Below are 25,020 nucleotides of genomic sequence, written 5' to 3' on the forward strand. Positions count from 1 at the left end.
CAGTTAGCACATACAGCACTCGCTCAATCCCCATCTCTCAATCTCAGCAGGCAAACTTACTCCTGTGCGTCAACTGATTTACCTGGGGCCATGAAAAAGTCAAATAATAATTAAAAAAACACTCTTTGTTACAACCATAAAGCCTTGCATTTGAACAGAAATAAAGTTTGACAGGCCAATAGGTGAGAGTGGGGTAAGATGTGCCACCATAATTTGCTTTCCTTTAGCCAGGAAGAATTAAGAAGCAGCAAAAACAAAGGCAATTAATTATATTTCTGAATGTCTGCTTAACAACTGAAATGAGAAGAAAGCATTTATAATACAATATAATATAATACGCCTAGACACGACCACAACGCATCCCTGAAGTGTCAGCAGAGGTTGTGTCTACTAGACTCTCCCCTGTAAGGTCTCGTCGACACGACAGCCATCGGCACTGATCCTCTCCATACCGGCGTGACTTTGATCTTCAACCAGATGGAACTGGATAATATTCTGATTGTTCCAATCCAATCTGACTTCTGACCTATAATGCTGCATGAATCATAATCATACACTGTTCGTTCGTTGGCCAGAGGAGAACTGCCCTCCTGACTGAGCCTGGGTTCTCCCAAGGTTTTTTCTCCATCCTGCCACCTGATGGAGTTTGGGTTCCTTGCCACCTTCGCCGTTTTCCACCTTTGTTGCTTTGGCTTTTGGCTTGCTAGTTGGGGACATTAAAATTAACATTTAATTTAATATTCAACAATAATATTGATCTGCCTGTATTGACACCATTATATGAGAACTGAACTGAGCTGGACTATGACTATGGTTTTCTCCAGAGCGGCTACAGTATATATAAATGAACTAAATTAATAACTTTTTTAAAACATAATTAAACATCACTGAACTTACTTAAGCTGGACTCTGACGCTATTTTCTTCTGGAAACAAACTTTGTTGCATTTTCCTGTTATCTCTGTAAAGCAGCTTTGAAAAAAATCTGTATTGTAAAAAGCACTATATAAATAAAGTTGACTTGACTTGATAATACGTTTTGATGAGGTTATACATTTACATTTACATTTAGTCATTTAGCAGACGCTTTTATCCAAAGCGACTTACAACTGAGGACTAAACCAAGCGAGTCATCGTGAAGAGGCAAAAGCAACGCAAGAAGTGCTCAAAATACAAAGTTCAGACATAGCTCGGAGTAGCATAAGCCAGGCAAGCGAGGATTTAGAGGAAAGGATTTTTTTTTTTTTTTTTTTTTTTTTTTTTTTTATTAAGTCAAGTGCTCCCGGAAGAGATGAGTTTTCAGTTGTCTTTTGAATGTTGTCAGGGATTCTGCATTCCGGATGAGGGTGGGGAGATCATTCCACCAGCATGGAACCGTGAATGAGAATGTTCTGGAGAGTGATTTTGTGCCCCGCTGTGATGGTACCACGAGCCGTCGCTCATTGACCGATCGTAGGCTTCTGGTAGGGATGTAGACTTGTAGTAGTGAGTGGAAGTAGGAGGGAGCTGAACCTGTGGTCAATCTGTAAGCAAGCGTCAAAGCCTTGAACTTGATGCGAGCAGCGAGTGGTAGCCAGTGCAGAGAGATGAGCAGAGGAGTGACGTGGGCCCTTTTGGGCTCGTTGAAGACCAGACGAGCTGCAGCATTCTGGATCATTTGTAGAGGTTTAGTTGCACATGATGGAAGTCCAGCCAGAAGAGCATTGCAGTAATCAAGCCTAGAAATGACCAGGGCCTGGACGAGAAGTTGTGTTGCATGCTCAGTTAGGAAAGGCCTGATCTTCCTGATGTTGTGCATAGCAAACCTGCATGATCGAGCTGTCTTTGTAATGTGGTCTGTGAAGGTCAGCTGATCATCAAAGATTACTCCAAGATTTCTGACCGACCTTGATGGGGTGATTGAGGATGGATCTACCTGGATAGTGAGGTCGTGCTGTAGAGACGGATTGGCAGGGAGGACGAGAAGCTCAGTCTTTGCCAGGTTGAGCTGCAGGTGATGTTCCTTCATCCATGCCGAGATGTCCGCCAGACAGCTTGAGATCCGTACAGCTACTGTGGGATCATCTGGTTGAAATGAGAGGTAGAGCTGGGTGTCATCAGCATAGCAATGGTAAGAGAAACCATGTGCCTGTATGATAGGTCCCAGTGATGTGGTGTAAATGGAGAAGAGGAGCGGTCCGAGAACTGAACCCTGAGGAACTCCTGTGGTCAGTTGATGTGCTTTGGATACCTCACCTCTCCATGTGACCTTGAAAGACCTACCTGTGAGATAGGACTCAAACCAGTTGAGGGAGGTTCCAGTGATGCCCAGTGATGAGAGGGCGGACAAGAGGATCTGATGATTCACAGTGTCGAAGGCAGCAGACAGGTCCAGTAGAATGAGAACTGATGATTTGGAAGCAGCTTTTGCGATCCGCAGGGCTTCCGTGACTGACAGCAATGCAGTCTCAGTTGAATGTCCTTTCTTGAAGCCAGATTGGTTGACATCCAGCTGGTTGTTCAGAGACAGGAAGGATGATACTTGGTTAAAAGCAACTCGTTCAAGTGTTTTTGCAATGAATGGTAGGAGAGAGACAGGTCTGTAGTTCTCTAGAAGTGATGTGTTTAATGTTGATTTTTTAAGCAGAGGGGTTACCCGAGCCTGCTTAAATGCTGTAGGGAAAATGCCAGTGTGGAGGGATGAGTTGATAATGTGTGTGAGAGCTGGTAGAAGTGTGGGAGAGATGGCTTGTAGAAGGTGTGAGGGGATGGGGTCTAGAGGGCAGGTAGTAGGATGACTGGAGAGGAGAAGTTTAGATACTTCTTCCTCGGTTAGTGGAGTGAAGGAGGAGAGAAGGTTATTGGCTGTGGGAGAGGTTAGTCTGGGTTCCTGTGCTGAGAACTGACTGCTGATAGTGGTAGTTTTGTTAGTGAAGAAGTTAGCAAAATCATCAGCAGTTAAAGAGTCTATGACTGGATCATTATTGCTGTGATTAATATGTTTCTAGCATGTTATTATTTGTTTGGCAACAGTTATTTTAACCTTAATTGACGGACTGTGTAGCTTTTCATTTCTTAAACAACCGTGTAGGATGACACATCATGGCCATATTCCAGAATGACAAAACCAAGATTCATCAGGGTCAAATTGTGAAAGAATGGTTTAGGAGCATGAAGAATACAAGATCTTGAACAAAAATTGACGCACCACTTGATGGAAATAACATCACATTTATTTTCATCAAGAGGTGCATCAATTTTTGCTCAAAATAAATTGACGAAATAAATGCAGTCCTGGTGAACATGACACTTCTTTCAAAAACAAACAAAAAATTTAAATAAATAGCATAGACCCCAAACTATTGAATAGTAGTGCAAGTTAACCATTATGGTTTTAAAAAAAATGAACATATGTCATATGTTCTACTGTAACATACTAATTTGATCATTTGCACAAGGTTTTACTTTTATCCGAAAGAATAGTCAACTTAGAGCAGTGGTCCTCAACCCTGGTCCTGAACTCAGATAATAAGCAAACTTAAGAAGCTGTAGAGACATTACTCGTCACATCGATGTCACGTGTCTTTATGGGATCTTTATGGGATGTGTGTGAACGCACACACAGATTCCGGAAAACCACTGGCAGCGTGAATGAACCAAAATCAAACAATCCCAGGACACATTATCAGTGTATTTTCCGGAATCTCTGTGAAAGGGGCTTTGAAGTAACCACCACTTAGAGTAAAGTGTCAAGATCAAGGGACGCAAATTTGAACCCACAACCTTCTTATTATCAAGCCCAGATCTTTAACTAGGCTGTACCCCCAACATTCTCAGCAGGTTTTAAATGTTTTAAAGTGCCAGAGTGCCAGAAAATCATCTCATTGCACAGGATTTCTTAGCTTGAACAAAAGCTTGGATGGCTCAAGGTCAGAATGGAAAAGGTATCGCTTAGATATAAATCAGTAATCCATCTAGTAAATGCACACCATCTTTCAATTTCAGAACCCCAAAACACATTCCTCATCCACAAAACATTCTTTAACACTACCCCCATTTCTACAGCTGTTTCTTCATCCCAGAGGCAGATACTTTCAGATTTGAATTAAACACAGCAGAGTTAGAGTCGTTTTAATATTTACATGTTTAAAAAAAAAAACTACTTGCATTGCTAAAATTAAATAAAAGACAAATTACAGAAAAAAAAGTGTAAAAATGAACTTGCACCAAATTATAAGACCACCTTCTGTCTACACAATAATACAGTCAATTAGCCCTGATCAGTTGTAATAAAATGCTGAATGAATACTCCAGTGATGTTTAATTGGTGTTCTGTGTGATGTGACCTATCCAAAACATGAAAATGGAAACAGATAGAAGGCAAACCTGACTGGTCATCTATCAAACAATGAATGATTACTAAAAGGAAAAATAAAAATTACTCGATAAATTGTTGCAAGTTTGAAAGTTTTCATATGTTGGACATGAAAGTTCAGATGACTTGCAATGCATGACAGCTGCAGGATAGTTTTTACATACATGAAATCAATGGAAAACATCTGGGCAAAGACAACCAAGAAGTTTAAATACAAAAAAAGTATCAACCATCGGATGAATGCATTTGAAATAGCTAGTCAAAGTTGAACACAAAATGTGTGGTACAATTATGCCGTTATGAAGATATATCCAAAATATTCTCTTTCTGAAAATGAGATAAAGACCATCTATTCCAGTTGCCAGACAGTTAAAACCGGCTGTTGCTCAAGTAAAACAGCAGGACCTGTTACTTTTCCATGTGACACTACCATTGACTATCAATCTGGCAAACTGATTTTCAACACTTTTTTTTCCATGTCATTGCTTAGCTTTTTTGAGAATGGTTCCCACTGCAGAGATGACAGTGGTCTTGGTGCCGCTGGCTGTTGTGGTCACAGAGACGACTCCAGGGAGGGTGGCAGTGGTGGTGAGGAGGGCGGGTTGTGCCAGGGTCACTGGCACTGCTGAATCCCACTTGCTCTTCCTCTTCTGAGCATCTGCTGGGTCATAGCACTTAGGTTTAATTCAACTAGACTAATGGTAGGTTTAATTCAACTAGACTAATGGTAGGTTTGTTTGCAGTAACACTAACCAACAAAGACTGAATTATAATTCAACATATGTTGGGCTGTCACAATTCCTCAATTAAATTAGAGTACTTGATTTAAAAAAAAAAATCCTCAATTGCAATTTGCCCATGTCAATTAACTGGCAAAACACGGAAGTGGTGCATTCCACGGACGAGAATCCATGAACGGCATTATTAGACCTTTACAAAGGCTGCAGGACATATCAAAACCATTTAAAGGTGCAGTGTGTAATTTTTAGCAGCATCTAGTGGTGAAGTTGCGAATTGCAACCAACAGAAGTTACGGTGGCCGACAGGAAAAGATGTCGTCGTCTGAGACAGCAGAGTATCCAGTTAAGCAATGAGGTTTCTTTACAAAGGTACATTAAGAAATTATGTTTACTTAATTATTTAGTAAAACGATATGTTACTGCGAATATTATTGTTACTTGTTCATCATTGTGTCAGTGTTTTATTCGCTGACTTTAGCAAGCTTCATTGCACAAAGAACAACAGTGACGAAACGCGCTTGTCCGTTTAGGGCTACTGTAGAAACATGGTGGCGCAAAATGGCTATTTCAATGCATGCAAATTACGAGTTTCTTCCAGCGGCTCAGAGAGGCTCCGTTCACAGTAAATGCTGCTATAACGTTCATCTGGGAATGCAACGTGCACCATTTCACCAGATATGTAACGTAAATCATTTATGAACCTTAGCCAACACAGGAGAATACATCAATACGTTTCTAAATACCGTAAAACTTCAAATAATAGCCCGGGCTTTTATTTTCCCAAATCGTCGAACTGCACCGGCTTGTATTTGAGACAGGCGTCTATATGAGACAGGCCTTTGTAATTTAGTGTTGAGATGTTGTTCATTGAGTGTAGGCGTAGAGTCTCTAATCTCTAAAAATCTCCAAATGCTCCACGTGAAACTGCGGTCTTCCGATCTTTTACTATCGTGTCAATTGATTTTGATTAATATGCGCGAGGGAGAGAGAGCAGGACAGCGCTCGTGTTGTTTGAAGACGTGAGAGTGCGCGCCCGGGTCTCTCTCTCTCTCTCTCTCTCTCTCTCTCTCTCTCTCTCTCTCTCTCTCTCTCTGCTCTCCCTGTCAAGCGCAGCAGTCATTCTATTCTACATCACTCACCGATCAAAAAAGGCTTTGGCGGGACAAAAATTTGCTTTGGCAGCCGGCAAAAAGCGGACGATCTGACGGGTTTTAGAAGATTAAAAACAACCGAAACTAAAAAACAGACCCGGCCTCTATTTGAGACCGGCTTTTATTTACCCAAACCTGCAGCCACACCAGGCGTGTAAAAGAGACAGGCGTCTATTTGGGACTCGGCTATTATTTGAAGTTTTACGGTAAGCAAACTGTTGTTCATCGTGATTTTCAATAAAAGTTCAAACCCTCGCTCTGAGTTTGCATGTTTTGATGTCCACATGTTCTTGTTCAAGAAATTACAGTGGCTGTAGCATGTCTATCATAAAGAAGTGGCCAAATATCAAAGATTAAGTGGAGATTTTAATTAAATCTTTTTCGGCCAATTTTAAACAAGGATTTGATCATGCTGTAAAGTGTAACAATAACAATCACCGTCTGGTGCCCTCTGGAGGCATTTATTATAATACATGATGAACATAAGTTGTGTATTTTATCAGTGTTGTTCAATACAACAATATGATTACTTGCTTTTCGAAACTTTGTTTGAACCAATAAGTATTGCCTCATTGTTATTACACCAATGTATTTTAAGTCATTTTAGTGGTTGTTCTTTACTTAGGTCTATTTGTATTACCACAAAAAATGTATCCGATTATTTTGATGATTAATCATGTACCAAAAGAACAAAATAATCGTTAGTGACAGCCCTAAACATTTGCATTTCATTATCATAAAACTAGAAATGGCTTATGCAACTATTATCAAAGTGGCGACACACCAGGAGTAAAGAAATATACAGACTGATTTTCTCTTTTATAAATGCTGAATAATACAGTTAAAAAAAAAAAAAGCATAGAATATATATTTTTAAAATCGTAAAAGCCTTAAACCTTGGTCTTTTAAAAAAAGACCATACTGACTTTGTTACCTAAAAACTATTTTTTTTGCATCATATTTTTGGTAATATATATATTTTTTATTAATAATAATAATAATAATAATAAGTATAATAGGCTGTTATTATACAACAATAACATTGCCTATTTATGTTTCAATTTCATCACTTTACATTTTTAAAGCCCTTATTTTTACATCAAACACTCAATCATGCATTGTACCTGTGGATGAGGCAGTTGTTGCGTTTGTGGCCAGAACTGCTGCATTAGAAGTGGTGCCTTTTTTAGTGCCTGTCACAAATTCAATCTAAAGACACATGGGTAAAACATTGTAACCGTCAGTGAGGTTTTGGCCCATATAGAAGAAAGAAACCTTTTAATATTATTAAAAATAATAATAATAATAATAATAATAATAAGTGGAGTGCCTCAAGGTTTTAACCTTGGTCTTTTCCTTTTTGGCTTTTTCCAGCTTGTCCATCTCTACCTTCTGAGCTTTGGCTGTGGAGAGAATAGCACACAAATGGTTAACAGATGTAATCAATTTAATCCATTTGAGTTGAAAATGTCAAATAAAATTTTAAGCTAAATGTACCTAGTGCCTCATAATACGAATCCTCTGACCAGCCATGGGGGTCAAACATGTCCTATGGAGAAGTAAATAAAAAGTTTTATAAAACAGCAATGTGTGTATACATGGTATTAAAAGGTAAACATTACATACTTTTGGATAATTGGTTCCAAGTTCATCAATTCCACAGAACTGGATTAGCTTCTCATAAATACTATAAACACAAACAGATGGTTAGTTTGAAAACAAATAAAACAGTATCAAAATATAATCTGCTTTAGGTTATGTCTGGTGCATGGTGGGTCATTAAAACTTGTTATCTTCAGACCTTGGGTTGCGAAACTCTTTCTTCATTTGAATATGGCTGTTTGTATCAAAGTCTCCATGAAGCTTCCGCTCGTAAAGTTTAAAGATCTTTTCCTACAAAGAAAAGGTACAACAGTCTTACTATCTAATTCTTTTTCATATCATTATTGATATTAAGTGCATGCATGATCTTGCTAAATAAACAAATTGTCTTTTTTATTTTAAATGCAAGTTCATATAAAATGTGCACTACGAAACAAGAAAAATACTGTTTCCTCTCTCCAAGTGTTTTGAGACACTAGGAATGAATAAAGTCTTTGTACGACTGCGAGTTTCTAGAACTAGAGGGTGATTTTTGACAACCGGACTCCAAGAAGCACTTGGAGATGTGCCATTTTCAGTTTTTCTTCACATTCCAAGAAGTCAAATAAATTTAAAAGTCCTTTGTTGACAGTTAAGACACTGATCTTCATTTGTACAAAATGTACTAAATAAAGTTAGCAAGAAGACCAACTGAGGTGTAAAGGGAATGATGATCATGTCTGAGCAGTGATAAAAGCACAGCCACAAGGACAGGATATTAATCATGATGTGGAAAAGCACAGCCCATCTATCAGTACTAGGCTGTAGAATACTGAGTGTGAAAACCACACCCGGGCACACCTGCCCCAACAGCTCACGAGAGACAGAGCCACAACAGGAAGTGGTATTATCAATAAGAATTTGACAATGAGATTGAAAAATGTGGTTTGTTAATATTTATTCATAATATGTTCAAATATGACCTCATCATCAACATGGTTTTGACATCACTGACCTCAAATGTTTAAATCCCTGGACATGTTCTGACAGGATGCAAGTTGCATGATTTAGGGCAAACTGCCAGTCCTTACCCCCGGGTGAGGCAAAACACCTGAAAGACTGACACCCACAACCTTCCACCCCCTTGAGCTCCCCAGTGCCACACCCTGAGATAAAACATGCCAGCCAGGATCTGAACATGTGCTTTAAAGATGTTGCCAAGAACTAAAACAATGAATTCACATGATCTCTTTTTATGACTGTTGACAAAGTGTAGCAGTCCAACCAAAACAGAGCAGCTGAGAGAATGTTTTTCAGCGGATATACGGAGAAAAAAAAAATCTAATTCTTCGGAAAATTCAGAATTTACCAAGAATGAGAAGCACCAATAATATTGTTTATTTGCATGCATAGTCTATGTTGTTTTAGCCTGTATAATTTTAATTTAAAGGGTTAGTTCACCTAAAAATAAAATTTCTGTCATTAATTACTCACCCTCATGTTGTTCCAAACCTGTAAGACATTTGTTCATCTTCAGAACAAAAACTAAGATATTTTTGATGAAATCCAAGAGCTTTCTGTGCCTCCATATACAGCAACGCAACTACTAATTTTCAAGGCCCAAAAAGGTTTTGTTTTATTTTCTGCGAACAAAATATTCTCGTAGTTTCATAAAATGAAGGTTGAACCACTGTAGTCACATGGATTATGTTAACGTTGTCTTTACTACCTTTCTGGGGCTTGAAAGTGGTAATTGAGTTGCTGTATGTATATGGAGGCACAGAAAGCTCTCGGAATTAATCAATTATTGAAGATGAACGAAGGTCTTACGGGTTTGGAACGACATGAGGGTGAGTAAGTATTTTCATTTTTGGGTGAACTATCCCTTTAATTAAGATACTATTATTAGTATTTTGTATTTATTTTTGTATTTCCTGTTTTCATTTTAATTTCAGTTAAAGGTTTAGTAATTTTGTTGTGCATTTTTGTCAGTTTTATTCGTAAAACTGTATGTCTATATAATTTGCATTATACTATATTTCTGTTTGTTATTTTAGTACATCAAGTTAAATTAAATGAAAATGAGATATTGTCTTATTGTCAGCTGAAAATAAAAAACTTAATTTTTTTAGTTAATGTTTCTTTTATTTGAAGTAATGGAATTTATGGTTTTAGTTTTAGTTAACTATAATAACCCAGACTTTAGCTTCAAGTATTTATGCAAATAAAAGTAACAGACAGTGTTTGTTTATACGGATGATGACTTAATTAAAAACCTATTTCAGCATGAGAATACAATCGGCATAAAGTCAGGTCTACTTTGCAGCATACATCCTAAACTAACAACGAGCGAAATATTTTTTACAGCATGCATAATCCCTTTTATTTGAAAACATTTATTAGTACATGATGAAATTACCTTTACCTAAGGCTATGTTTACACGGAAACGATCTGAAGAGAAAACGCAAAAGTGGCGTTGCGTTATCACTTTTTATTCTGCGTTTAGACGAGCGTTATGTTTTTTGGGACGAGCGTTTTATGGTTGGGAAATCCGCGTGCATATGGTGACGCAAAGTGTGTGAAATTCAATGTAGTATGCACTCCAGGCGGCTAGGTGGCAATGTGAAGCACTGCCACACAACAACACCAATATCTTAGAATATTTTGTACAACTGCTGAAAAGACTCTTGTATGTTTTTCAGAGCTGCTAGGGCAACTTGAAGGTCCGACGTATGGAAATAATCTGACATGTTGGTTGTTATTTTCCTGTACTGGCGCATGCATGTGACGTAAACGCGTACGCGACGAGAGCCACCGTGAGCAGATTTGCGTTTTTACCGTTTAGACGGGAACGCGACGGTTGAGCGTTTTTAAGATTTCCACTCTGGAGGGTGGTTTCACTTTTTTGCATTTTTAAGCCCCCAAAACGCCGTTGCCGTGTAAACGAAAGGCACATCCGATAAAATATTTTTACGTGTTCACCCGGAATCGTTCTCGTGTAAACGGGGCCTAAGACTAGCATAAAAATTCTGTAGTCATGTTAACTAATGTAGTTCATGTAATGAGACGTTATTGTAAAGTGTTACAGAAAAGGCCATCTGACTGACATTTAAATTGACCAACTACTTTTTAACATCGGGTTTATGTACAAATTTGAAATTATTGTACAGCAGCCTATTATCAAAGTCAATAAGCACTCATTCAAATAATCATGCAACAATTTCCGCAAAAGGAGTGGAAAATGTGTTGACTTCTGTCAAAAATTCTGTATGTCCAAAAACCATTGGTTAAGTTCAGATTTCTCACAAATGTAAGTGTCCTTGAGGATCTAATTTATAACGAAAAGGACTTCACTAACATGTGATCAGTGCAGAAGTCTTTAACACAGCTTTGCGTGTAAAAATGTGACTCCTGGAAATTGCATAGCAGCCAACCAATCAGATTATAATAGATTTTGGCCCAGTCTTGTAATTTGTTTGTGCAATATCCATAAGCCTGTGAATGGTCAGCGGACAAGCTACCTGATAGCGGCTGAAACTAGCATCTATCAAAAACAAGTTCTCTCATTGGACCCCATGGCAGCAAGTCAAGAACATCTCAAACAGAACAGAGCAACAATCTCACCTGCAGATGACTGGAACAACGCCCGGCAGGTTCAGGAGGAATTCTGATCTCGTCAGGAGACATGTTCCGAACCTTCTCCGAAAACTGTGCTATAAAGAAGAAGAAAATACTCATTTGAAGAATTAAATACATGAATATTACAATTTACTTCACAGTATAAACAGGTGTGTTGCAATAGAGTAATGACGATCATATGCTCATAAAAACAAACTACATTTTTTCAAGAAAATATAGTTATGCTTGCCCATGCAAACTCTTTGCTAGGATGCCACGGCATTGTTATATCTAGCATGTTGCTAAGGTGTGATGTGTGTGTATATACTGTATTATTATATATATATATATATATATATATATATATATATATATATATATATATAGTCCAAGCTTATTTATAATTATTTAAGTTAAAATTATTCTTTGGTATATTTTTTTAAATAAAAAATATTTCGATAGGCCTGTATATTGTGCAGTTAAATTTTTCTTTGATTTAGATTTTTACATATTTCAAACAAACGAAAATTATTGCCAACTTAAAAAGTGAGCACATACTAAAAACTATAAATAAAAATAAATAAAAATCATGAAGAAAATCCTTCTCCTATCAGCAGTATAAAGTTTCCAAACACACATATTCTGGATTCCGTATGCAACTTTAACCTCAAGCTAAAAAAATGTTCTTCACATTTTTAAAATGACACTAATCCACTACAATTTCGCAAGCATGTGCAAGAACTGTATTCTGTATTTTTTCTTTATTCCTTCAAACTAGAAGTGTCTATCAGCAGTCTGTCAGACATCTCTGGAGCAAATTACGGAGAAATGGAATTTGTGGTTGCGTACACATGCAGCAGTGAACACTATTCAAACCATACTGGTTGGAACAGGCTACTGCCGAATTCCCTTTCACCTCACCTCCTCTCTTCTCAATCCCACACACACTTCCTCCCCCATCTGCCTCTCTCACACCCCCTGGCTGCTGTTCTGGGCAGATCTGAGGCAACGACTGTGGGCCAAAACATGCCTCCGTTTGTTTTAAACACATGACAGACACACACACACACACACACACACACACACACACACACACAGAAGCAGGGAAGGGCTGGGTGGAGCACTCTAGAAGTGGCACACTTCCCAAAGCAATGTACAGACATAAACATGTAGAAACAGGCCTTCTGGCGATGGAAACCTACTCGGAATTTCAGAAAGGTAAAATTATTTTTCATCAGTTGCCTTACGCAAACTGAACATTTGAGAACAACCCTTTGGCAAAACAGGTCATGCACACCTGTAGAGCTACTCTAAAGAGAAAGAATATAACACAGATATAGCATTTAAAATAATCAGATTCATTATTATTATTCCTATATACCTAAACCTCTGGGTAGGAGAGGATCCTTCTTGTCCTTTGTGTTCATCACCTGCCACATTAAGGCACATTTTGACAGGATGTAAGGTGGCTCTTAGCCAAGGTCAGTTTACTTGGCGCCATGACCAAGTACTGCGATGTTTGGCTTTAGCATTGGAAGGCAAGCGTAACATGACCAATAAGTTGCCACCTGTTCTAGCAAAACATTACACGCAGAAGACAATATTCCTCCACCCGGGCGAGCAACCACCAAGAAAAGGTGTTAACACCAATTCTCGCCCAGGACAACTGGAAGCTGCTAGGGACTGGAAGATGCTGGCTGATCTTGATCAACGGCTTATTTTTCCACCTGAGATTGCCACCACTAACCTCCGACCAGATATTGTTTTGTGGTCTGGATCAGCACGCATTGTTCAACTGATAGAGATAACAGTGCCATGGGAGGATGCGGTAGATGAGGCATATGAGAGGAAGAAACTGCGGTATGCTCATCTGGCCGCTGAAGCAGAACAGCGAGGATGGAGAGTCCAGGTTTATCCAGTGGAAGTGGGTTGTCGAGGTTTTGTGGCACACTCTACAACCCGGTTCCTCAGAGACGTCGGATTCAGTGGCCAAGCGTCGCACAGTAAAGAACTTATCTGAAGCAGCAGAGAGGAGCAGCAACTGGCTGTGGTTGAGACGGAAAGATTCTAGCTGGCTGAGTACAGGCCGCCACGCTACGGTTTCGTAGAATTCTTGAAAAACTTGAAGAGTCTGTCGGTTTATTTGTATAGTTTGCATAGTAATTACAGTTATTACGTTCCTGTGTATATTGCGTGAATGAGAGTAGGTGTTTGGGCAGATATTGTGTTTTGCGGTAGGTAGTATGCCATACGGAACCGTTGCCACTGAACCTACTTTAACGAAGACAGTGGGGCTCGACAGCCTTAGTCAAACGGGTTGGCGCGTGTGGTTGGGTTGCGGAGAGATTGTGAGATTGTGGTTAGGTCTCAGCAGCAGGAGGGATGTAGAGGTCAGTAAGCTGGGCTGAGTTGAGTGGGGGACGGAGGGGGGTGACTCTGGGACGCCAGAGTCACTGTCGAGCCCTCTTGAGGTGTCGTGGGCTAGTCGACGAAACACTGAGGACGGAAGATGCCCACTTGAAGACCCTAGAGATGTCCCTTACTCGGCTCAATCCAGACGGTTGTCGTGCTGGTCCACTGGGGAGACCACACTGTAGTTGCAGCCGTTGTGTGTGCTGACGCGCCAAGTACACTGCATCCGTTAACGCCGGACAGAAGGAGATTCACATCACCATATGTAAAGAAGCGTAAATGGATGGAGAGAGAGAAGCATAGGTTACTGTAAAGCTACGTCTTAGTTTGTGCTTATCTTGGCGAAAGCCGAGTACAAATCAGCATGAAGTTTTAACATCTACTCTCGTGTAATGGAAATCATTCCTCATAGTTATGGTTTGGAGTTCCTAAAATCCCTAACCATAAGTATTAAAAGTCGATTCATAACTCCTACATAAATGAAACCTCAAATTATGCAGTTTCTCAAGATGACAGGCTTTAGGACAAGTGATCAGACTTGCCATTTTTCACCTGGCGGATGTTAAAAAAGGGAAAATAAGTCCCATAAGCTTACATTTAAAGGGGAACTTGGCAACTCTAGTCATTTCTTTGCTGATTTTCACTTTTGTTGTCACATGTTTTTGTCATCGAGCTCCCCCTACAGCTGTGCGGCGTAAATTTTCACAACACTGTCATAAAAAAGCTCACTTGCGACTTCCTCCCGCTTTCTACCACTGCTCATGTGCATTTGTTATTATCGGAGCCGGCCAACTTTATCGTGTGGAGCTATGTCTGCCGAGGTGGGTAATACATCATACACAGTATCATAGAATTATGTCGAATTGCCATAAAGCAGTTTGTGTTTCTCGCTCGTTCTCGCTTCTCACGAGACTTCCTATTTCCAACTTACCGGGACGTTAGTCCCCATGTTGCAAGGTTGGTTTTCTGCCTGGAACGCTGGGGGGAGCGGGGAAAGTCACCATTCTTCAGGTTATTGAACCATTCAAATGATTTCTAAACGGTTTTATTAAGTTGAAATAGTTGCCAAGTTCCCCTTTAAGAAGAAACCTGTGTCACAGAGTTCAACAGTGCCATTATGCCTTATTCAGTGACCGCGGTATTTTTCCCTGGTCTTTTAAGGTGAATAACAACATTATAAACTATGATTTGAAGCAAAATCTGACAAAAAGTATATTTGAAAATAAGAGAAAAAGACAAAGGTAGGAGGCTGTCTACTTAAAGGTGCAATGTGTAAAAATTTGGAGTATCTATTAACAGAAATGCAATATAACATCCATAACTATGTTTTCAGAGGTGTATAAAGAACTTACTTAATAAACCGTAATGTTTTTATTACCTTAGAATGAGACATTTATATCTATATAACCGCGGGCACCCCCTTCTATGAAGGTCGACATATTATGACGTCATGTTTCTACCGTAGCCGACAGCAAACAAACAGCGCGTTTCGTCACTACCTTGAAAGAGAAGCCGCAGAAACCTAGAAGCTAGCCATAAACACCGTGAGTAGTGACTTTTCTCTTGTCAGTGGTGTAAAATATGTAGTTGGATTGTTTCATGTAACTTAGTTCTTCTCCCTCGCTGTGTTATGGCTTTGCTATGTGGGGATAAACTACCCAGAACACCCTAGCAACTAGGGCTGGGTATTGACATAAATTTCAGGATTCGATTAAACTTCAATTCACAATCTTGCGATTTGATTCCTATTCAATTTGATTTTGATTATTCTGGATATTGTTTATAAGCCATTTTATTGACGTCTTTCCGCTGTTGAAACCTGATTGAGCGATTACATGAGATACAGATTTCGTTAAGTTGTACTCTTTCTTTTAACATACCTTCTGATGTTCATTCATGTTTATTTCGCGCTGTAGTAGTAAAGCGGAAGAGATGATCCGTCCGTGACACGTGCTGCTGCTTCGCTTGATCTGTGATCTGTCACGCCACATTAAAGGGTGCCAAAATGGTATTGTTTTAATTTCATAAATAAAATGGACAGAATTTGAAATCTGAGACTGTGTTTCATATCAAAAGTAACAAAGCTCATTGCGATTTATTGAACGGTACTGTAGGTGAGCTACAATGTTCTGAAAACAGCATAGACTAAATGATCGATTCTTCGTAATTTAAGAATCGGTTTCGGTTCATAAAAATGAGAATCGATTAAAATCGAAAAATCACAATTTTTTCCCCAAACCTATTAGCAACCGCCATGGCAGCCAACTAGAACAAAGGCAAACACAACTAATACTTTCTTAGAAAGTGTACACACTTTGGTATAAAATTGTCAATTTACAGGACTTTGCGATTTTATGTGTGGCTGTCATGGATTAAACTGTAGTTGGTCTGAAAGCTGTGTTTTATAAAGCATTCACACATGTTTTAATTACAGTGTGATTAGAGTAAATGTGGTAGCAGCAGGCAGCAAGTGCGCACAGGAATGTTGGCAAGACAGGGGTCTTCTATAAACCCCTAAAATCCCCACCGTTGCTCTCAAAGCCAGCTTTCTTATTCCTGATATGATTTAGTGCGACTTTAGCTGATTTTTGAGCAGTAGATCTCTCCCCATTTGTCATTTCCTCTCCATCAGAGTAATCACGCGTTAACTGTACATGACTCATTTCTTAGGCATCTTCAGAGCTCAGTGTTCACCCAAACAAGTGGCACCATCACACACAAAGCCCATACACCAACTCCAGTCTCAGAAAGACTCCAAAAAAGAGAAGGAGGGAAAATTAGAGCCGAATGTAAAGATCTTCTGTCTCCCAACCACAAAGCAAATCTTTGAGTCTCCAGCAAGACCTTCCTTTCTACGGTCTTTTCACATTTTAATGTGAAGAAAAACAAGACAGAGTGGAACGTTCAGTTACTCGTCCAAATGTCTTGTTTACTGTAACTCCCAACAATTGTAAAAGTAGAATATTCTGGCTCTAATTGCATCAGAAAGATATGTGGCATTATAAATACAGTTTTTATACATAAAACACCCAAACTTCTAGTGCAGGTTGCATGTATTACGTTGTCTATAATGTTGCACATTACAATGTTTTTTTCATGAAGAACGTACTCTCTCTACGTTCCAGCTGATGAACGATAAACATTGACAGCCAATCAGAATCCACCCAACTATAAAGAGCTTGAGCATTTAAAGCAGTAAGTGAAAACTGCAGGGCACGCTTATTATAATCAGAACATTTTTATCGTGCATGAAGTGGACACTAATAGTTTTTGTCATAGTTAAGGTTATAGTTATCATTCTTGGTGTGAATGGGCCTTAAGTTGGAAATTAGAATCGCTTCCAGAACAATTTTTTCCCAGCTGTTGAACGATAAAAACATTGACAGCCAATCAGACTTTAAAAAGCTCTAGCGTTTAAAGCGGCAAACAACATAACTGTATTGGGAGCTCATTATAAACAGAACGATATCATCTGTTGATGTGGGCGCTAATAGTCATCGATCTTGGTGTGAATGGGCTTTAAGAGGAAAAAGAAAAATACACTCATAGAAAAATTAAAGGAAAAATCATGACTTTGATAAGCATTAAAATTGAAGTGCTTTATGCATCTTAAGTTACTAATGCTATTAATTTTTAGCCTTTTATTCTTATTACTTGAAAAACTCACAAAATATAATGACAGTCCTAAATCAGATATCACTGATGACTTTAGAAAGTGACGATCCTGATGTGTCACTATAATCAAACTGATATCACACAGAGTTGCCATAAAACAGAACTGAAGCAATCCAACCTGGATCCCTCATTTCCTGGGCACGGCCAAGGTACACAAACACACACCTCAGCAACTTTCTTGCACCATGTTGGCTGGAGCACAAACACACATCAATGCTTTCTACCATCTCTTTGGAAAGATATTTTAATTGAAGATGAGGGAATGCTTGATTAATTTGATACTTACCAACAAGCTCATTGGGGTCTTTAACCTCCACTTCCAGGACATCCTATAATAGAAAAAAAACACATATTGAAAATCAATAATACATTTCATTTCATAAGTGCTTTCAAGTAAGCTTGTACATCATCCACATAAGATGAATTATGATAAACCAAGTGATATATTGTTAAAACCATTTAATCAGATGATATTTGGCCATTTTGGCAATATCAGCATCAAATAATAACTGTGCCTGCTTGTTGATTTAACAAAAGTGTTAGCACCCCCTTGTGTAAGCTCCAAAAACTTCCAACAGAAGAGTCAAAGGATAAACAGTTTTTTTTTATTTTCACGTAAATATAGCGTAATATAAGTGTGCATAAACGCATATCTTTATACACTACTAGCTATTCAGAAGAGAATAGGTTTAATCCTTTGCTGTAGCTTTTAAAACACAAAATGTCTCTCCTGGGAAGCTTAAAAACCAAGGCGTGATGAAATCTGCACCAAAGTGCAAAAGCCCTGAATAGTAAAACTAGGCTGAAAAAATACACTGGGCCTCTATTCACTGTCCTCTTTTACACAATCTCAGATACAGTCACTCAGCAACAGAATGTGCAGATGGAAGAATCGTCTCGTAAAAGCGCCCAAGTAGAAAATATGTCTAGGACAGCACAGAGAGAAAGATATTACTCACTGAGAGAGGAATCTCTTGTAGCCAAAAGCGCAAATCCTAACAACAGTCCTTTCACTTGAAAACTCACTATGGCAAAACAATGTTAGACACAAAAAAAGGACCCATCCATCTCCACTGAGGCAGGGGGCCTGCCTAAAAAGGGGTCTTTTTCATTTAGATTAGCCCAAAAATGGGACAACGGGTTAAAGGACAGGGATTAAAGTGAAAAAAATTCTTCTGACTGAAATTTTTTTCAGGCCAAGTCATATTCCTGTAACTTTATTTAAATAGTCGAGACCAATAGCGTTTTAAGGGAAGATGTTTAAAACCGATCTAATATTGAGTAATTTAAAAGCTATTTTAATCTATGAAAAACAATTACTTATCTTGACAAATAATCAACCATCTACATAACTTTTCAGTGCATGTTTTTATTTATCTTATGAGACCAAACAATGCTAAACTATATTAATATATAGTTTGTGCCATGGCAAATTGTTTTGGCTGAGGGCAAAGTGAAGTTTTATAACTTTATTATGTAGGCTATATTTAACTTTAACTTTGTAGCCTATTACAGAGCTGACTTATGTTTAATTGAATTGTTTGCTTTATTTCTCATTGTATAGCTTATTATAGCCTATCTATTAGGCTACTACTTTTGAACGGGATATTAGCATTAAAACTGACATTTAACAAAAAAGAGACATGGTTGTGTAATTTTATATATTCTAAAATATATAAAATATTATATTACTATGCATTCTCTTCACTGTATGTGTACGCATAATACAATAAAACGATACAACCCTGTCTGTTTGTTAAATGTCAGTTTTAATGATAAATAATGTTTCATATTTTTAAAATGAAAACAAAAAGAAGCAGGTTTGTGTTTTAGCTATATTTCGTGTTGTTATAACTATATGATAAATCAATGTGCGTTGCCTGAACCACATTTGTGTGGCCATTTATATGTTTATGATAATAATTATGTTCATTTATAAAAGAAAAGAGGCACAGTGGTGTTGATGAAAAAAGGCAGAGTTGATAACCGGAGTAGCCGCGTGCTGAGTGACGCGATCAAGAACGCGCTGTTAGCAGCGTCCTCGGGAGTTTGTTCTCCTGAGTCGAACTTGGCAAGTCCGAACTACCAAGGACGCAAGTCCGAAGTTTGCATACTTGGTATTGAGAAACGACCAATATTGACCCGCGTTCTGTTTTCTATCATGGGACCGCAGCAAACGAGCTGTAGCCTCGCCTGACAAGATTGAGTGAACAGGGTCCAGGGAGCAGTTTTTCCGTGAGCGGGAATTGAAAAACCGGAGTGGACCATGAGCAAAGTGATTACAGAATGCTTAGAGTGGAGAGAGGAACGTGCTTTTGCTCCACTCCAGGCTTTATCACATCCCCCCTCAGCAGGGTGAATACGCATCATCTTTCCTTAATTTAAGACCTATTCAAACTAAAATTAAGACATTTATCACACTGTTTGCGAAATGAAAGCCTATTTACGGCCTTAAAATTATGAAAAGTTAATTTAAGACATAAGGACAGACGGGAACCCTGCAATTGACGGATATCCGTCATAGACTCGCTGCAATTAACGGAAATCCGTCGTAGCGACGGAGAACTTTAATCCCTGAAAGGAGCTACCCCTCGCCATTTCATTGTCATGTCCCTGCATGCACTTTAACAACACTGAAGACAAAAAAAAAAAATTCTGAATAATAAAGTTATAAGACACTTAAGCAAGTGAAGATTACAGCCTGCGCTTAAAAGGAATTGTTACCTTCGTGCCATTCCAAACCCAAATGCTGCTTTTTTTTATTTTCCTTTTTTTGTGTGGAAAATAGTTGTAAAAAAGATTCTTTAAAATTCCCCTTTTCGGGCCCTAATGGAAAACAACACCATATGAGTTTGGAACAACAAGAGAGTAAATGAGAATTGTATTTTTTTTGGGATGAAAAACAGTCAAGGACAAACATGAACTGAACCCACATAAAAAGAAAAAGCACTACAACTCTTACATTTGAAAACGTTCTATTAAACAATCATAATTTTCATTACAAAACATGTCTTATATATCATTCAGTGATTATGAAGAACAGCGTTCTCTCTCTGGGGTGTGGCTCTAAATTGATGCAACATCACAAGCTACTATTGTGAAAAAGTCATTTCAGTGCATGAAATAACTTGCCACACATAACTTGCAGTGCTTTGCACATCAGAATTCCTTTAAGATTACTTTAGAATTTAGATTCTAGGTATTCAAACTAATAATGAGAAATACTGGTAATAAAACAGCAACATAAATTTGTTTAAACTATCATGAAAGCACCATGTAAATACCACACTACCATTCCAAAGTTTGGGGTCAGTCAGATGGGTTTTTTTTTTTTTTTAAATGAATACTTTTCTTCAGCAAGAATGTATTAAATAGACAGTCAAATAACAGTCAATACGTTTACATTATATTCAAATAAATGCTGTTCTTTTTAACTTACTATTCAAAGATTCAAATAGAAAGTTTCCACAAAAATATTAAAATATTATTAAAGTTTTAAATAATAAGAAATGTTTCTTGAGCAGCCAGCAAATCAGTATATTAGAATGATTTCTTAAGGATCATGTGACACTGAAGACTGTAGTAATGATGCTGAAAATTCAGCTTTGCCATCACAGGAATAAATTACATTTTAAAATGCAAAAATATTTCACAATATGACTGTATTTACTGTATTTTTAATTAAATATAAAACATTTAAAAACGTTACTGTACCAAACTTGTAAATGGTAGTGTACATTCAGTTATGTTAGTTACTACAGCAACAGTTACTACATTTACAAAACATTAAAAATATTATCATCGAGTACCCATGGTATTATCATTGAATATCATCAAAATATCAAGGTACCAACATAGTACTGTTGTTGTGTAAGGGATAAAAAAAATCAGGGCGAATCTGTAAACTTTAAACACACTGACAACAGCTCCGTACATTTTAAAATGATTGTATAACATAAGTACCTGCAGTGTGCATAAACCTGATGTTTAACAAATAGGCAAAAAATATATATTACGGACATGCTGTATTACTCATACGACCCTTCTATGCAAGTTCAAACACACATGTTCCTCAGATGGAGTGATGCGGTGTTCTCTTGGTTTGAGACCAATCATAACACTGCAGTAAATTTAGGAAGGGTGTGTCTTGAGTTTGATACACAGAACAGGCAATTTAGGTGGGGTCAAATACCTTCACATCATCTTGGGGCCGCCCTGAGTCCGACTCCTCCTCTTCCTATGAAAACAAAAAAGAACAGGGTCACCAAAGTCACATTACCATATTACCAAACCATATCAAGAGCTCCCCCTTCAGGTGTGCAACGTTTCAACCATGGTTCTCAGAGAATGACTGGGAATTCAGTTCTGACTGTGAACTTTTTATGATGAATCCAATAATGACACAGACCTTAGGAAATAGCATCAATCAGATAATCAGAGTTGAATTAGAGGGAAATAAATTAAAACCAGAAGAGGGGCAATATTAAATTTACTTTGATATATTTAAGATAAAAAGCATATATTTGCTAAAAGTACCTATATGCCAGTTTGACAACAAGGCTTAAACCTAGTCCCAGACTAAAATGCATGTTTGAGCTGTCTTAACTGAAAGCAACTTGCACTGACTTATCTGAAAATATGTCAGTGTCATTGTTTTGTCTCAAGATGCACACAAGCAATGTTTTTTTCTAAGGGTGAGTTTATAAAAGCTATTTTAATTTATCTAAGGCCTACTCCTGGCTTAACCTAAGGCCTGACTGTGAAACCAGGCCTTAATGACTAATAATGAGAAAAACTAGACCATAATATTTAATTTAATACAAAATGTCAGAGTGTAGTCATATTATGAAATAGTGTCTAACCTTTATATGGCATTAAATCTATTACCTGTCAGGAATTATGTGCATTTAAAACAAATGGTAATTTGCCTACATTGTAATTATCCACATATATATATATATAGGAAAATGTGACAAGAATTATTGCAAACAAAAATGAACAAATTACTAAGATTACTTGCTTTTCACTTAATTTGAAATATTTATATTTTCCAGTCCATTAATAGGGCTGTCACTTTTGTGAAAAAATCCTGATCGATTTTTGAGACATAAGTGTTCATTGAATTGATTGTAAAATCGATTTTCCATGTCTAAAGACGTTTCTATTTTCAACGCCAAATATAGGCAAATCCACGGACAACTACCAGGCATTAGGACGAACGTAAAGAGTGCGCTTGAGACGCGCACAAGTCAGCAATATTTCTGATGATTTATTGGCGTAAAGTTTTGTGCACAATGACAAACAGGAGTGCAACATTCTCGAAAAACAATAAGCAGAGTGGACTGCCATAACATCAATGAAAAACATTACTGCAGGCTTCAACATGGCTGTGTATACGATTAGAAATGTCAAACAAATTTCACCTACGTAGGCGATTGTAGCCCGTAGCCCTAATCTGTCTGATTACCGGCAGAATTCACATTTCTGTTGTAAAGAGACACATTATGCATAAGTATAATCTGTGTTTGTCAGAGCCTGCAGTTGCTGTGTGACGCGTGTTCTGACGAGCTGGACGCGCTCCGAGAGAAGGCCGTTAAAATCGATTCCCTATTTTCGTTTTCGATACTTGTGTTGGTTGGTCCGTTCGATTGTGCAATCGATTTTCGAACGTAAAGTGACAGCCCTATCCATTACTATATTATATGTATACGTAAATATATATATTTATATATTCTACTAATGATACTGATATAATAATGGACTGAACAATTTTTAATATTTCAAATTAAGTGAGAAATCAAGTAATCTCTTGACTCATTTTTGTTTGCAACAATTTTTGCCACAATTTCCTTTTGTTACAATTGGCTCTAGTCTCCTCTATTTAAAAAAATAATAATAAAAAAGGTCCTATAAATATTGTGAAGGATAATTTTGAGGAAAAGGATTTCATGTGAATGTAATGGTCTGACACTAGAAAAACCCTACACTGAAAAAGATATGGTGAAAACTGACCGAATTTCTAGTGCTGTCCTCATCACTATCCTCATTTTCCGAGGGCTTCTCATCTGCCTCCTCCACACGACTCAAGTCATCCTCTCCGTAACTAGCCGACACCAATCCAAGATGAGATTCTGATTCTGCAGAACAAAAAGTAACCATTTTCAGTTCCACTAAGTCAAGATTTTCACAAGAACCTTGACTTCCATTCCTGATGATAGCAAGGGGTGTTACAACATACTACCAGTTTATCATCACCTTAAAATTAAACACTGAAATGTATTAACATTATATAACATAGAACAGAAAGAGACAAACTGAATAAGAAAATTCATAAATACATAAAGGCAGAAGTATGATTTTCCACATCACATGAAACAAACGATGAGCCAAATACGGTTTAAAAAATTTGGGTTTAATTGGATATAGTTACAACGGTAGGGTAGACTATTCTATAGTTAAAAGTTATTGTTGCTACTGTAAATCCATAATACATTAATATGAGATCTTTTTGATGACAGTATAGGTTAACACCAAGTTACAATCGTTTTACAGTCGTAACAAAGAACGTCACAAGCATAAAATTACTAGTGCTGGGCAACGATTAATCGCATACAAAATAAAAGTTTGTGTTTACATAATATATGTGTGTGTGTGTGTGTGTGTGTACTACTGTGTATAATTATTTTGTATTTATAAATAGAGTATATATTTAAGAATTTGTATTTATTTATAAAGTATTTATATATCATATACATTATGTATAAATGTAAATACAGTATATACACATTTCTTAAATATATACATGCATATTTCTGTATTACAAAATAATTACACAGATATATTATGTAAACACAAACTTTTATTTTGGATTCGAATGCGATTAATCGTTGACCAGCACTAAAAAAATACATAAAGTACCAGAGGAACATAGCATTAAAAAGAAACTTGATCATAAAGTAAATTAAATAGGGAACGAGTCTCTTTATGCGTAGTGCCCTCTACAGCACTCCACGGCCAAGTGTTCGTCGTAATAATAATAATTTCTTACTGGCCAACCATCAAGAAATAGCTAGTTCAGCTCATGACAGTAATATATTTCACAAAATAAGCTATTTACATGTAAATATTGTCTATTTCATCGCATTCGCTGTCATTTGTAGCAGCCCACACGTTAGCCTAACCACAACAACAAAGCCATCAGTGTTGTTACCAACCCCCGGTATTTACATGCTTTTTCTAACATTCATTAGAGCTTATACCTTGATCATCTGTGTCTGGATCTGAATCCTGCTCTGAATCATCCCCATAAGCAGCTAGTGAAGAGAGAAGCGCACTTCTTTTACTGCTCGCCATGTTCAGTGCTGGCGCACATCAGTGACGTTATGGTCTATATTTCATCTGCGCACGCTCGGCGTTGCGAAACGCGCGTCGCGTAGAACACGCAAGCCTGTTTGGTTTCCATAGGTTACCACGACGCTTTTAAAAACTT

At 37.7% G+C, this 25,020-nt stretch overlaps 1 protein-coding gene across 1 annotated transcript; it reads right to left on the minus strand.

Moving 5' to 3' along the window:
• Positions 1-4,802: 4,802 nt before the first annotated feature.
• Positions 4,803-24,946, minus strand: sap30bp (SAP30 binding protein). Its single transcript, XM_056259692.1, has 11 exons — positions 24,791-24,946; positions 23,544-23,668; positions 21,724-21,768; positions 17,818-17,860; positions 11,451-11,539; positions 8,046-8,137; positions 7,871-7,931; positions 7,742-7,793; positions 7,589-7,647; positions 7,369-7,453; positions 4,803-5,011 (listed from the first exon to the last, which is right to left on the minus strand). Exons 1-11 carry the CDS (start codon positions 24,882-24,884, stop codon positions 4,833-4,835), a joined length of 924 nt encoding a protein of 307 aa, XP_056115667.1. The 5' UTR covers positions 24,885-24,946; the 3' UTR covers positions 4,803-4,832.
• Between the last annotated feature and the right edge of the window lie 74 nt (positions 24,947-25,020).

The sequence above is a fragment of the Rhinichthys klamathensis genome, unplaced genomic scaffold, assembly GCF_029890125.1.
Source record: "Rhinichthys klamathensis goyatoka isolate OS25496 unplaced genomic scaffold, OSU_Roscu_1.1 h1tg000169l_1, whole genome shotgun sequence".
NCBI lineage: Eukaryota > Metazoa > Chordata > Actinopteri > Cypriniformes > Leuciscidae > Rhinichthys > Rhinichthys klamathensis.

Bases quoted from the DNA above. Each gene is read 5' to 3' on its own strand.
- sap30bp (XM_056259692.1), bottom strand. From the start codon at position 24,884: ATGGCGAGCAGTAAAAGAAGTGCGCTTCTCTCTTCACTAGCTGCTTAT. The intron at 23,669-24,790 runs GTATAAGCTCTA...TTTGTTCTGCAG, and splicing joins TCCAGACACAGATGATCAAG to AATCAGAATCTCATCTTGGA. The intron at 11,540-17,817 runs GTAAGTATCAAA...TCTTCTTTATAG, and splicing joins AGACCCCAATGAGCTTGTTG to CACAGTTTTCGGAGAAGGTT.